Source organism: Neopelma chrysocephalum, unplaced genomic scaffold, assembly GCF_003984885.1.
Source record: "Neopelma chrysocephalum unplaced genomic scaffold, ASM398488v2 Primary Assembly neopelma1_283, whole genome shotgun sequence".
Classification (NCBI taxonomy): Eukaryota; Metazoa; Chordata; class Aves; order Passeriformes; family Pipridae; genus Neopelma; species Neopelma chrysocephalum.
In genome coordinates, this window is record NW_020897945.1 from 187,698 (window position 1) to 200,413 (window position 12,716).

General features: G+C 62.8%; 1 protein-coding gene across 14 annotated transcripts; it reads right to left on the minus strand.

Annotated features, from left to right (window-relative positions):
* Window positions 1-74: 74 nt before the first annotated feature.
* LOC113977963 (transducin-like enhancer protein 1) lies at window positions 75-12,201 on the minus strand. 14 transcript variants are annotated; one of them, XM_027704536.1, is made up of 21 exons: window positions 12,097-12,201; window positions 11,589-11,709; window positions 10,920-11,068; window positions 10,179-10,242; window positions 9,653-9,697; window positions 6,390-6,452; window positions 6,168-6,242; window positions 5,367-5,562; window positions 4,890-4,912; window positions 4,605-4,709; window positions 4,416-4,460; window positions 3,987-4,139; window positions 3,532-3,661; window positions 3,259-3,443; window positions 3,109-3,185; window positions 2,611-2,860; window positions 2,179-2,426; window positions 1,786-1,933; window positions 1,554-1,704; window positions 1,100-1,176; window positions 111-881 (listed from the first exon to the last, which is right to left on the minus strand). In XM_027704536.1, the coding sequence occupies exons 2-21, from the start codon at window positions 11,610-11,612 to the stop codon at window positions 774-776; spliced, it is 2,316 nt and encodes a 771-aa protein (XP_027560337.1). In that variant the 5' UTR covers window positions 11,613-11,709; window positions 12,097-12,201; the 3' UTR covers window positions 111-773. The 14 variants fall into 14 exon arrangements, 4 of the variants coding, with proteins under 4 accessions (XP_027560336.1, XP_027560333.1, XP_027560337.1 ...); XM_027704535.1 differs by lacking the exon at window positions 12,097-12,201 and having other exon boundaries at window positions 75-855; window positions 10,179-10,410; window positions 11,589-11,697; XM_027704532.1 differs by lacking the exon at window positions 12,097-12,201 and having other exon boundaries at window positions 103-881; window positions 10,179-10,410; window positions 11,589-11,697.
* Between the last annotated feature and the right edge of the window lie 515 nt (window positions 12,202-12,716).

Sequence of the window (12,716 nt, forward strand, 5' to 3'; positions counted from 1 at the left end):
GATTGCTCACGTCTCATTTCCTTCAAAAACCACTTCCTCCACCACTGGCATCTCCCCCACGCCCCACGGAAGCTGCTCCAACAACCGGAGCCACCGCCACGCTCAGGTCTGTGCCTGCACCGCCAGCTGTGCTTGGGTCTCCCCACCCCACTCAGGACCAGGGCTGGGCCCTGCCAACAGCAGAGCTGCCACGGACCTGCCCTGGCACAGGAAAGGAGCAGCAAATTGTGGTCGCCAAAGGGGATGAGGCTGCTGCCCTGGTCTCACCCATCCTTACCTAGCTCCATCCCACCACCGTGGAGCACTGCCCAGGACAAGGCACAGCTGCCTTTTTTTGGTTTGTTTTTATTATTAAATATACCCTGGCAGGCACAGAGGGAAATGAGGCCAGAGCCCATCCGCCTCAGCAGACCCAGACCCCCAACAAAATACACCCCCCCAAACCGTTAAAACCAAACAAAATTAAAAAACCACCCCAACAAAAGCCCTAACAATGCCAGATGAATCCCCCTCCTCCAAGTCCCATAGTCTAGATTTAGAAAGAAGCTGACAAAGAACAAAGCAAGGAGAAAGTCCCCAGGAAATCCACCCCAAGCAGCCCACGATGCCTGGCCACGGTCCCAGGGCCACCTTCACCCCTCTCCGCTCTCCTCCAGCTGGGATGCTGTGGCCACAGGCTGCATGTTCTTTGGGAAGTCAGCAGTAGGGCAGATAGAGTCCACCTGTCCATCCACACGGACGTCCACCTGTCCCGCAGTTGGCACCTCTTGTGCTCAATAAATGATCTCATAAACTGTAGCTTTCTTGTCCCCCGAGCCAGTCACAATGAACTGGTCATCCGTGGAGACGTCGCAGCTGAGGACAGAGGAGGTTTCCTTCGACTGGAGAGAACAGTGGTAAGCACAAGAAGCAGGCCCAGAGCAAGTCCCCACTCCTTGGGACTCTGACCCTTGAGTTGCACCCGGGGAGGCTGCAGGGATGAGTTTGTTTATGGGGCTCATTATTGCTAACACACATTTACAGCCAGGTTGTACTGGGCAGCTCTTGGCAGTCACACCCAGAGGAACCCCCAACCCCACTGGCCCTGCACGCCCCACACCTGGAAGATGCTGGCTCCGTAGGGCGTCCGCCAGGCATTCAGCAGGTTGTCCTTCCCCGTACTCACGAACCACTTCCCTGTGGAGGGACAAAGGAGCCTTGTGTCACCAAACCAGGCCCAGCAACTGGATTCCAGCAGCACATCCTGCCCAGGCTGTGGAACACAGGGTGTGGACATGGCAGCCAAGTCTCTGCTACCCAAGAGCCAAGGGGCTGTTTTCAGGAACACAAAGGGGAGTCCTGAGATAACAGAGCTGAGCGTGCAGCTGCCAGCGCTGCTCCAGGAAGGACAGATGCCCATTCTCTGACGGATATGACTGTCATCCACTGGGGACAAGGCTGAGTACTGGAACCAACCCTTGCCCCCAGTGCAATGAGCCCTGTGACACAAGGCCAGAAGTAGAGGTGGCATCCATGAGGCTCCAGAGAAGGAAGGCCAGGAGAGGCGTGCCTACCGCAGGAGGCGAATTTGAGGGAGAGGACACAGCTCTCATGGAGGTGCAGCTGGTACTTGTCAGGTTTGGTGACGTGCAGGATCTCCACATTGCTGCTCTCCATCCCCACCGCCAGCCACTCTCCTGTTGGGCAGTACCCCAGGGAGAAGATCTGAGGGGAGAGACGGGGTCAGACATTGACACAGCAGGTCCCATCTGGCCCTGTGGTGCTCCCAGACGGCCCCAGCCCCACCTGGGAGCTGAAGTCGTGCTGCTGCAGCTGCCGCCCCTCCCGCAGGTCCCAGCAGCGCACAGTGTTGTCCAGCCCCCCTGTCCACAGCTTGGTGCCATCATTGGAGATGTCAATGCAGCTGGCACCATCCGTGTGGCCTTGAAACTGCCTGGGAAAGAGGGGGATGGAGAAGGCAAGAGCGTGGCTGTCAGGCTGGCCAGCGCCTGCAGCGCAGAACGTGGCCAGGGCAGCACTCAGCAGTGAGAGCAGGAGATCCCTGCTGCAAGGACAGGCACTGTCCCATTGCCAGGGTTAGACACAGGGAGAGGTGGGGACATGCTGCAGGGGACCAGGTGGTCCCTGGCCTGAAGAGCCCCCAGCAGCTCTGCCCATGCTCCCCCCTGACTGACTCACCTGACCAGGGTCTGGTTCTGCAGGTCCCACACCACAATGTTGCCATCGCTGCAGCAAGAGAAGCAGACTTTGGCATCAGGGCTGATGGCCAGAGCGTAGCAGGCGGGGGCAGAGGAGGTGAGCTCAGCCTTGATGCGGGGTGTGGGGGCTGCCAGGTCCCAGATGGAGAGGGTGCTGGCCTCCCCCCCCACAATCAGGCTCCGGCCGTCCGGGAGCAGTTTGCAGGAGCGGATGTAGTTGTCACGGTTCTGAATTGAGGTTACAGGGAACGGGGCAAGTGAAGAAGGAGCTGATGAGTGTTTGGGGGGTGTAGGAGACGGATTTCCTTTTCTCATCCCAGATGTGAAAGGACCCTCTGTCCCTTCCACTGCAACAGGGGCACATTCCCCTTCCCAGCCCCCTGCCAAAGGCCTTTCTCCTCCTCCTCCTTACCAGGCAGTCCAGCTGAGCCACGGCTGTCTTGGTGCCCGGCTGCCCCACGTCCCACACCTTCACGCAGCCCTTGCCCCCCGTGTAGACGTGTCGTGTGGAGTTGCTGATGGTGACGGCGCAGACCACCTCGCCGTGGGTCAGGGTGTGGAGCTGCCGTGCGTGGCGGGGGATGCCGGAGCCGATGAGTGCGTCAGGTGGAAAAGGCACCGGCTGCATCTGCCCGTCGGCACTGACGTGGAAGGAGTAGGCACTGGAATGGAGCAGAGCAGTGAGAGCCAGAGGAGAATCCTGCAAGGTCAGTGGCCGGTGCCACGTGGGTCCCAGCGGGTCTGACAAAGGGAGCACGTTTTGGGAGTTGGAGACACGAGCGGAGCATGCCCAGTGATGCCAGTTGAGCTCCCCACCCCTGCTGGCCCTGGCTTGTCTGCATCACCCAGGTTCAGCCCCATGGGTTACCTCATCCCCTGCCCCAGCACAGCCCAGCCCGGCCCTACTTACGGCTTCCCCGAGGTCCCCACTTGTATGCCGGCCACCAGCCCTGGGATGCGCATGTGGGGGTGTGGGTCGTAGCCCACCTGGAGGGGACAGCAGGTGAGAGTAGCTCACACTCCGTGGCCCCCACGGCCCCACGGGGAGCAGGTCACGCACCAGGGGCGAGCGTCCGTAGCTGCTGGCTCCCATGGCGGCTGCAGCCCCGTTGAGCTGCGGGGACATGAGGTGGAGGCTGGCATAGGCGCCAGTCCCAGCCACATCCCCGTTGACTGCAGGGTGGGCCAAGCCAAAGGCAGCCGAGTAGGGACTCTGCACTCCCAGTGGATTCCTCAGGCCCAGGGCTGATGAGGGAGAGGCAGTGTCAAGGGACAGGGCTTGGGAGCCAGTGCTTGGAGACACCCGCCCGGGCCCCAGTGGGGCCAAGCTCACCCAGGGGGTCTATGGGGGCCTTGGCAGCAGCAGGGCGGAACTGCTGGGCGCCGCCGGAGCCTGGGGCCGTGGTGTCCCCCTGGGAAGTGGGGGTGCTGGACTTCAGGCTGGGCGTCCCTGCCTTCTCCACCTGCCAGGAACAGCACAGGGATCTGACAGCTGCACCACAACCCTGCCAGGGGGTCTCCTTGGGTGCTCTCCCGCAAGCTGGTCCCTGTTCCTCCCCCTCAATGACAGCCCAGCCCAGCCAGCACTGCAGGCTCTGTGGGACAGGACGTGAGCTGGGATCTAACAGAGCAGAAGCCCCGTCCTGTCCCTCCAGCACTGCCTTTGCTCCATGGGTTTGGAGACAGGTAGACCCATGTCGGGCCACTCTGTCAGCCGAACCTGGGCAGCAGGGACACAAGCACAGGCCCTGAGGGAAGCGCCCCAGCTGCCCCAGGCAGTGCACGTACCGTGGGTGCATCCTTGCTCCGAGATGGGGAGCTGCTGGAGGAGGCCATGGAGGTTGGGCTGAGCGGCATGGCCTCCTTCCTCCCCAGTGGGACCTTCTCCACCCCGTTTTCCCGGGACGAGTAGGAGTGGACGCTGTGCGGCGAAGAGGGGTCCTGGGGGTGGGAGAGGGAAATCAGCAGGCAGCAGAACAGGCAGAAGCACAGGGACGTCCCAGGTTATGGTGAGCTGGTGGCTTGAACAAGGGCCAGGCTGGGAGCCTGAATCTTGGGGCTCATTGCTGCCGTTGGTAAGGGCCAGGGAGCATGACTCAGGGGTACCACTGGCACCCCCCTGTGATGCCCACCTCCGCCTCTAGCAGCCCACTAGCCCCCAACTTGGGGACAGACAGCACACACTGACCCCAGCCCCCTCCCAGCTGGTGCACTGACCTCATCCACCACCAAGTTGTCCTCACTTTTGTCTGCGTCGCTGCCCTGAAACACAGAGGACACTTGAAGACAAAGGGGCTGCAGCCACCCTCGCTCCTGCCTGGGAGTGCACCGGAGGCAGAGGCAGCTCCATTCTTTGCCCTGCAAGAAGGGATGGGGCCACCCTGCCCCCCACAGCCCCAGGCTCACATAGTCTGTAACGAAGTCCTTCTCCTCCACCTTCCTCTTCTTGCTGCCGCTCAGGTACTCGGCGATGGCTCGCGCCCGCTCCCCATTTGGCAGTGCCAGGGAGCTCTGGGGCGGGGGGATGCAGTGTTAGCGGCCAGGGATGCTGTGCCCGGCTCCTGGGACAGGCAGCACCAACATGGGGCTGCGGCTGACTCCTGGAGCACAGAGGGCCCCAGCGCAGCCCCCATGTCCCGACTGGAGCCTGTGCCACCACAGAATGATGCAAGAGAAGGAAAAAGCACTTACGGGGCCGGAGTCTCGGTCTGTCGCTGTGGCAACGCAGAGGCGCAGCAGGAGGAGGAGGGAAGGGGGGACACGCTGTGCCACCACCAAGAGCCCCCCAGGAAAGTCACCCGCTTCTCCCATGGGTGCTGGGGTGCTCACAGCAGGGCTGGGCCAGCATGACAGCAGCAGGGTGGTCCTGGGCCCCCACCAGGGATGACCCCCCACCAGCCCATCTCACCACCCTTCCAGGAGGTGCTGCTCAGTGGGGGATGTTCCCCACACAAACCCCTCATGGCTGCTAAGCCCCCTGCCCCTCCCACCCCATCAGCACACCTGAGGCATGGACAAGCGGCCCCCCATCCATCCCTGGCCCCCACCCTGGGGAAGTGCCTAAGCAGGAAGATCCTGGGGAGCAGAGGCAGCTCCAGGGCCCTGCACCACCTGTTCCCAGGTTCACTCAGATCCGACCACACCCAGCCCTGGCTCCCCCACACTTACCCCTGGGCTCCGTGTCAGGGACTCCTCGGTCATCCTTGGTGAGGAGCTGGGCCTGGGCCCCCAGTGCCCCTGAGAGTGCCAGCAGCCCTGAGGCACTGCTGATGCCAGCAAGGCCAGCGGGCTGCAACCCAGAGGGGTGGGGGGTCAGCGGGATGGGGGGAGTGTGGTGCGAGAGGTGCTGCGTCTGGAGCTGGTGCTGGAGAGGAGCAAGACGAGAGAGAAATCGAAGGGCTGTGCCAGGACAGCTGCTCGGCACAGGGGGGAAGAGGCAGCCCTGGGTCAGTCAGCAACAGGACTTGGGTGAGGAGGGGCAGGGCATGAACCCAGGATGCCCCCAGCAACAGTGTGAGGGCCACCACCCTCCCACTGACTCCCCCCACCCTGTGACAGGAGCTACTGGGACAGATGGGGGACCCTGCCAGTACCCAAACCACTGTACTGCTGCATTCTCATGGGAATAACCAAGGAGTGGGGATGGTGGCAATTCCCCTTTCACCTGGGCCACAGGGCATCAGGACACAGGGACATGCACCAGCCACCACCTCCACACCCAGCTGCATCTCCTCCATCCTGAGTACTGCTGGCAGCCCCCCAAACCAGCCTGGTTTGCCCTTCTCCTCCCCCTGACTCAGCCGTGGGTGGGAGAAGGCACTCAGGGCAGGGGCCACAGTTGCCTGGCGTGCCACGGGCAGGAGGAGTTTTCAGCCCAGGGACAGCAGGAACCCAGGAGGTGCCATTGTCGCAGAGCCCAGCACCCCAGGCCCAGGAGTGGCGGGAAGGGTGGGCAGAGGGTTGACGTACCCCAATTGCCACGTTCAGGTCGGTCATAGTCACCTGCTTCGCACGCTCCACAGCCTGGACCACTTGCTGCTGGTGCTGCAGGGAGAGAAGAGAAGAGCTGGGGCAGGCTCATTTCTTCAGCAAATGGGGCAAAGCCAGCTCTCCAGCCTGGCCCAGAGACCAGGGCTCCCAGGGCCCCAAAGGACCTCTGCACACCTGGCTGGGGCCCGATGGCTTACCCACCTCCTGAGACAGGAACGGGATGAGCTGAGCGCAGATCACGTTGAGCCGCTTGGCGATCTCTGTCTGGAAGTGGAAGAGAGGCAGTGCCCATCAGGGCAAGGGGCAGAGTATCCCCCATGCTGAGGGGCCCCAATGCTGCAGGAGAACCCACTCCCCATGGGTGCTACACAGGTGCCACCCAAGCCTCAGGGTACTGGCAGTCAGCCCCAAGGGCTACTGCTCAGCACCAAGGAGCAGAAACACCCTGGGGGATGTTTCTAGAGAACAACTCTCCTTCCTAACAATACCCCTTCCAAAAACCAGTATCCTCCATCCCCACCCTGGGAGCCCCAGGACGACTTCCACTTCCTCTCTGCCAGGGACATAAAGCCCCATGGCCCACGCCATTGAAGGCCACCCCCGAGCAAGCCCCCAGCCCTGCAGCCAAGGGCCCAGCAGGCTCATCCTTGCCCCCCACGCAGCCTCCTGCCAGCACCACAACCGCTACCTGCCGCTCTCCTGGCCTGCAGGAAGCCCTGGAGAGGTGCTCTACTTACAGCTGCTGTTTTTCTGCTACACTTGAGTGCCACTGGCAATCAAGAGCACAGAGGGCGAGCGCAGCATAGGGAGGGAGAGCGGCGTTGTGCCATGGTGTGCCACACTCCCGGGGCATCCCACTGCCGGCTTCCAGGGCCCCTGCTGGCACCACGCTGCACAGCTTGGGCGAGGGGAGAGCACAGACATTCAGCCATCCCTGGCCCCACAGACACATCCCTGGGAAGAAGCCCCAGGGGCTGCAGGGACAGGCCCCTGTCTCTGGTACGAGCAGGCGATGGCCAAGAGAGCAGACACCGCTTGAGGCACCAGCAGAGACAGCCACACAGAGCTGGGGACCCCCCACCCAGGACTGGAGAGGAGGCAGAGATCTGCAGCTCTCCCTAAACCCAGGTGTCCTCCACTCTTGGAAGGGAAGGGGATGCCCCTAGCATGGGAGTCCAGGTAAGACGCTGCCCCAAGCTCTAAGGAGCTCCCTGCCCACCCTGGTGGGGTAGATGAAAACACTACCAGGCCAACACGGGGCTAAGAGGAGGGGGTCGAATCCAGACCCCCTTATCAGCCCCTGGAGGAGACCAAAAGGTGAAGGGCCCCAACAGCCAGGGATGGAGCTGACCCCTGGATCTCCCCACCAGAACGTTGGCATGTCTCCCATGCCCAGCTGGTGCAGGCACCGCAGTGCCAGGGTGAGGGGCCGCAGCACTGCTCGGCTGGTGTGGGGACACAGACCCAGGGACACCTTGTGCCGCCCTCCAGAGCAGCTGCCAACCCGTTCTTGCCAGACCCAGAGAATAGAATACAAATAATCTGGCACCTGCCCTCGCTTCCCCTTCTGAGGGAGGAAAAAAGAGAAAGAAAAGAAAGGAAGAGGGGGGAGCAAGGAGATTTGGCAGCCGGCAGTTCTGGGAAAGATTTAGCTGTCTCCCGAGGCCAGCAGTGATGGATTCTCTTCCCTAATGCACTGATGGGCAGCAGCTCCTTGGGGAGAGCTGCCTCCAATTCACTCGCACTCGTTAATGTGCAATTTACTGGCACTTTAACGCTCTCAGCATGAAAAACGATCACGCTGTTTGCAGCCCCCCCAGCCACCAGCACCATCACCTCCTCTCTGGCTTGTGGTGAGCAAGTCCTAGTCCAGGCAGATTCAGGGAGGTGGTTTTATAAAAAGCTACAGGCCCCTTCAACGCCAAAAACAAAGCAACAATAAAAAATTAATGTCTCACGCTCATTCCTGTCTTGATCCTCTCCTGCCAAGCCTGTGGCTGCCTGGACAGCTGCACCACCACAGCCAGCCCCCAGCCCTATTTCCCTCCAAACAAACTCAGAGCAAAATCCCACGCCTCGGCCTTTGCTGATGCCAGCACTGCCTGGGGATGCTGGGCTGGGCACCGTGGCACTACCCAGCTTCCAGCCACGGCCATGGGTCAGTGCTCGATTCCGGGACAGCCAAGAGTGTTTAGGACCTGTCTGTGCCTGTGAGCAGTGCCGGATTTGGGGGAAGGGGAGGACAAATGGCGACACAATCTCACCCCCCCCCGGCAGCGATAACCCACAGCTCCCGCGCTGGCAGTTCCCGTTTCTCACACAATGGCCGCTGGCTGTCAGAGCAGACTTACGGGCCCTTGTTAAAAGTGCCGACAGCTCGCTGGCTGGCAGCCAGCGGCACCTGGGGCTGATAGAAAACACGAGCCTGCGAGGGCTGGGAGAGAACCAGCAGCCAGAGGAGAGGAGCTTGCAGCCCTCTGGGGAGGGGCACTGGGCCGGGTGGACCCTTGGCATCGCCCCTCGCCAGGGTGGCTTCGACACCTCCTCTTCAGCAGGGATGCTGGCACAGGGAGGGCACCCAGGAGCAGGAAGAACACCCTCCTGCCAGGCACAGAGCTAGCAAGAGTGGTCAACAGCCTGCCCTAAGCCGCGGACGGGGGGAACACGCTCCACTGACCGCCCGAGCAGGCTCCCGTGCAACAGTTGGCATCAGCAGGCGCGGGGCGGGCAGGGAGGTGGCCGTGGCAGCAGCACGCCTCGCCAGGCTCCTCCGCAGCCTCTTTAAAAATAGATGAGACGAAATCTTCTCTCTCAGAGCAGCTGGTGACCCAGAGCTCAGTGCAAGAGAGGAAGGGAGGGAGGGAGGGAAGGCAGAAGGGAGTGATGGGGATGCAGTGAAGGAGGATGTGCAGCCCTGAGCCCCCAGGGAGCCCACTCTGCACCCACACCCCAACACACTCCTTTCCACCTTATGATGCTCCTCAGCCCTTGTCCCCAGGTGAGCTGCCCCCAGGCCAGTGGGCACCTGGCAGTTGCAAAGGTGGCAAGCCAGAACTCATCACCCTGCAGCCCCCTTCACCCTGAGGAAGCCAGTCTCCTCCGTGACAGTTCCCACATGACCACTCACACCTGGTGTGAGCAGCCATGCAAGCACAAGTCTTTCACCACTGTTCTCTGCCCGACACAACAAGAGTATCACAGTCCAGCCAGGGCACCCTGAACCCAGCGAGCGAACAGCAGCTCAGGTGCAGAGAGCTAAGGACGCAGCCAAGAGCAGCGCAAAGCTCCCAAAGCACAGAGAAGGGGACACATTTCCCACAAGCACAGCCTTCCCTGGGCTATAGCGGGGAGCAACCTCCCATGCTGTTTGTGGAAGGGATGGCCCAAAGGGCCCAGATAGCAAGGTGGGGCCAGGGAGCCAGGACCAAGGAGCTGGACAACACTCCTGACCCACCCAGACTCACCTGTTTGTGCATCTCAATGTTCAGGCCATAGGACATCTCATAGTACTGTGAGGGAGAGAAGGCAGCATCAGCACGGCTCTGGAGACCAGGGTTACTCATAACTAGAAAGTCCTCTCCAGCACTAGCACGCCAGGTCAGCCTGGCCACAAATGGCCATGGCGTGGCCAGACCAGGGCAAGAACACAGTCCCCAGCTCCTCTCCTGGGAGCAGAGGTCTCTCTGGCACATGGCTGCAGCCCACAGGATGGACACAGTCCTACCAGGGCTCCTGCTCACTGCCTGTGGGAACGGGGACAACCCAAACGGGAGCAGCTTTGCCACTGCAAGCTGCGGGAGCAAGTCCTGATCAAACACCACGGCTTGTTTTGAGGATAAACCAGACAATAACAGCCACAGGAATCAGATCTCAGGACCTGGCCACACAACCCAAAGGCAAGGGGAAAGTAAAGCATCCCAGGGCTGTGTGACCTTTGATGGTTCAGAGGACCCACACCGCCCTCCTCCACTCAGGTGGGAGCTCACTAACCATGACATAATGACGCTGGATTTCTGTTTTTTCTGTTGCCAGCTTTTCGCATTCTAACTTCAAGCTGTAAAAATAAAGAGGAGAGGAAGGGAGAGGGAACGACCCCCCTGGTCCCCCCACTGACAGGATCTCCCTGGCTGGACAGAGCATTGAGCCCTCCCAGTGCACCACATGCTTCAGCCTCCTGCTCTCAGCTTCAATCCAATCTCTCAGCACAAGCCAAGAAAACCACCTGAAAGAGGGTGGGAAGGGGCTGATAAAGATGAGATGGACAGCAAAGGGATCTGGGCATCAGGGAACAATTTGCATGGACTCTTAACCCCCTCCCCAGCATCTGCTTCCCAAATGGAGCGAACTGCAAAGCCAAGCTGCATTTCAAACCTTGTTCTGCCCCACACGGTGTGAGGAAGGGGAGGTGATCCGGGACAGCAGCCTCAGGGATAAGAGGGACTCCAGGTCTGCTAAGTGATGGCTCTGGCTCAGTCCAGGAGCCGGGCGCTGGAGGCCAGCACCTCATCCTGGGGCTTTTGGCAGGCAAAGGCTGAGTTTCCCCCTGAGTGTCATTTTAAGCTACCAAGGTGGTGGTTGGCACAGCCATCCTCTGGATGGACCAGCGCCCACAGTGGCACAGAATGGTGCTGCCCGCCCGATGCCCAGCGCCAGTGGGAGCCCATTGCTTATCAGCACCAGTGAAGTGCCCAGCTCCTCCCTGCTGGCATGTGAACTCTGGCAGCTTCTCACCTGTGGTATTGGTTCTGCAGGAACTGGAATTCCTCCTTGATGCGGTCCAAGGTCTCTGGGTAAGTCAGTTTGAGGGACTGGGGGGTGCTGGGGATGGCACTGGCAGCGACAGCAGCTCCCGAAGCAGCAGAGGGTGCCTGGAGATGGGCCTAGGCAGAGGATGGGACCCTCAGGGTCACTGCTGCCCCCAGTGAGACTGGTGCATCCCCCCAGGGGTTTCCTGCACCCAAAGAAGAGGCCATGGGAACATCTGGGAGAGCAGCACGTGCAGGAGGTGGCAGAACGAGTTACTGGAGAGGAAAGTGGTTACAGCCGGGCACCAAGGGCCTTTTGAGCATCAGCTTGGCCACTCAGCCAGCAGATTAATGACCACGGGTGGCACCAAGCATGGCGTGGACCCAGTGGCCTGGAGCCAGTGGCCTGTCCTCGCCCGAGTGCCACACAGCTGAGCTTCCTGCCCACCCATCACTGTCCGACCATCACGCCCTGGCAGATCCCGCTTCTCACAAAGCCCAAACCCCCAGCACTGGGACTCAGCGCTTTGGGAAGAGCCACAGCACCACTCCCGAGCATCACATGCTGTCGGCACCGAGCTGGGTCTGGGGGCACAGGCCCTGCAAGGGCCGAGGTGGCACCGCTGCGAAGGGACGAGGCCGTGCGCGGGCTCACCGGGGGCCGGTTCTGCGGGAACATCCTTGGCACCGGACAGGCTCGGGATCCTCCGGCCGCGCGGGCCCCGCCTCAGGCTCGGGACGGGGCCTGGAGACGGCTCCCAGCTCCGGATCAGGCCCTGGGGAAGAAACCGAGGGTCAGCGCTCGGCGCTGCCTGGAGGCGCGGGGCCCTGCGGGAGCCGCACCAGAGCGGAGCCCCGGGGCCCCGGCCCCTCCGCAGCCCCGCCGCGACCCGAGAGCCCCGCACCGCGCTCCCCACATCCCCGCGGGGACCGGGGGCCCAGGGGCTCGCTGCGGGCGCCGCGGGACCCGCCCAGCCCTGGCCCCCCGCGCCGCGCAGACAATGGCCCCGCCGCCGCCCGCCGCAGGTACGGCCGCGGGGCGGCACCGGCCTCGCCACCGCCCCAGCCCCAAGCGGGGCTGGACCGCGGCCGGCGGAAACCTATCCAGACCAGACTGGACCGGACCGTCGGGACGGGACGGGATGGGACGAGACGGGACTCACCGCGCTGCGGGTCCCAGACCCGGCCCCGGCCCCGGGCGTGCGCCCCTGCAGCGGAGCGGGGCGGGCCGGGCCGGGCCGAACCGAGCCGAGCCCGGTAGAGCCGAGCACAGCAGAGCCGAGCCGGGCCGAGCCGAGTCCAGCCGAGCGCAGCCGAGCCGAGCCGAGCCGGGCCGAGCCCCCGCCCCGCCCCGCCCCGCCCGCGCGGCCGCCGCTCTGCGGAGCGCGATCAATGAACGAGCGCGAGCGCCAGCTCCACGTGGGGCCTGGCCCGTGCGGGCAATCGCCTCGGCCGCCAGCCAATAGGAGCACAGCGGGAACGGCCGCCCCCACGTGGGGCGCGCGGAGCTGCCTTCCCATTGGCCGGCCGGGCCCAGCCGCCGCGGAAGGTGTCAATCAGGGGAGGCCGAGCAGCCACTGAGGGGGCGGCGCGGCGGGAGCGGGGGTTTAACCCGTGCGGGGACGGGGGTTTAACCCGTGCGGGGCCGGGGGGTCTCGGGGCACGGCCCGGCCCCTTCCCGGCCCCGCTTCGCCACAGCAGTTTTGCCCGCACCATGGAGCCGCGAGTTTCCACCGGAGCCCCTGCGCCTGCCGCCCCGGGCAGCATCGCTCGGCTTCGGGGC

What these genes read in the sequence shown, in the direction of transcription:
- LOC113977963 (XM_027704532.1), bottom strand. Translation starts at nt 11,612, where the DNA reads ATGTTCCCGCAGAACCGGCCCCCG. An exon ending in TCCCGTTCCTGTCTCAGGAG is followed by an intron (nt 6,243 to 6,389) that starts GTGGGTAAGCCA and finishes CTCTCCCTGCAG; the next exon opens with CACCAGCAGCAAGTGGTCCA. An exon ending in AGCACGACTTCAGCTCCCAG is followed by an intron (nt 1,705 to 1,785) that starts GTGGGGCTGGGG and finishes CTCTCCCCTCAG; the next exon opens with ATCTTCTCCCTGGGGTACTG.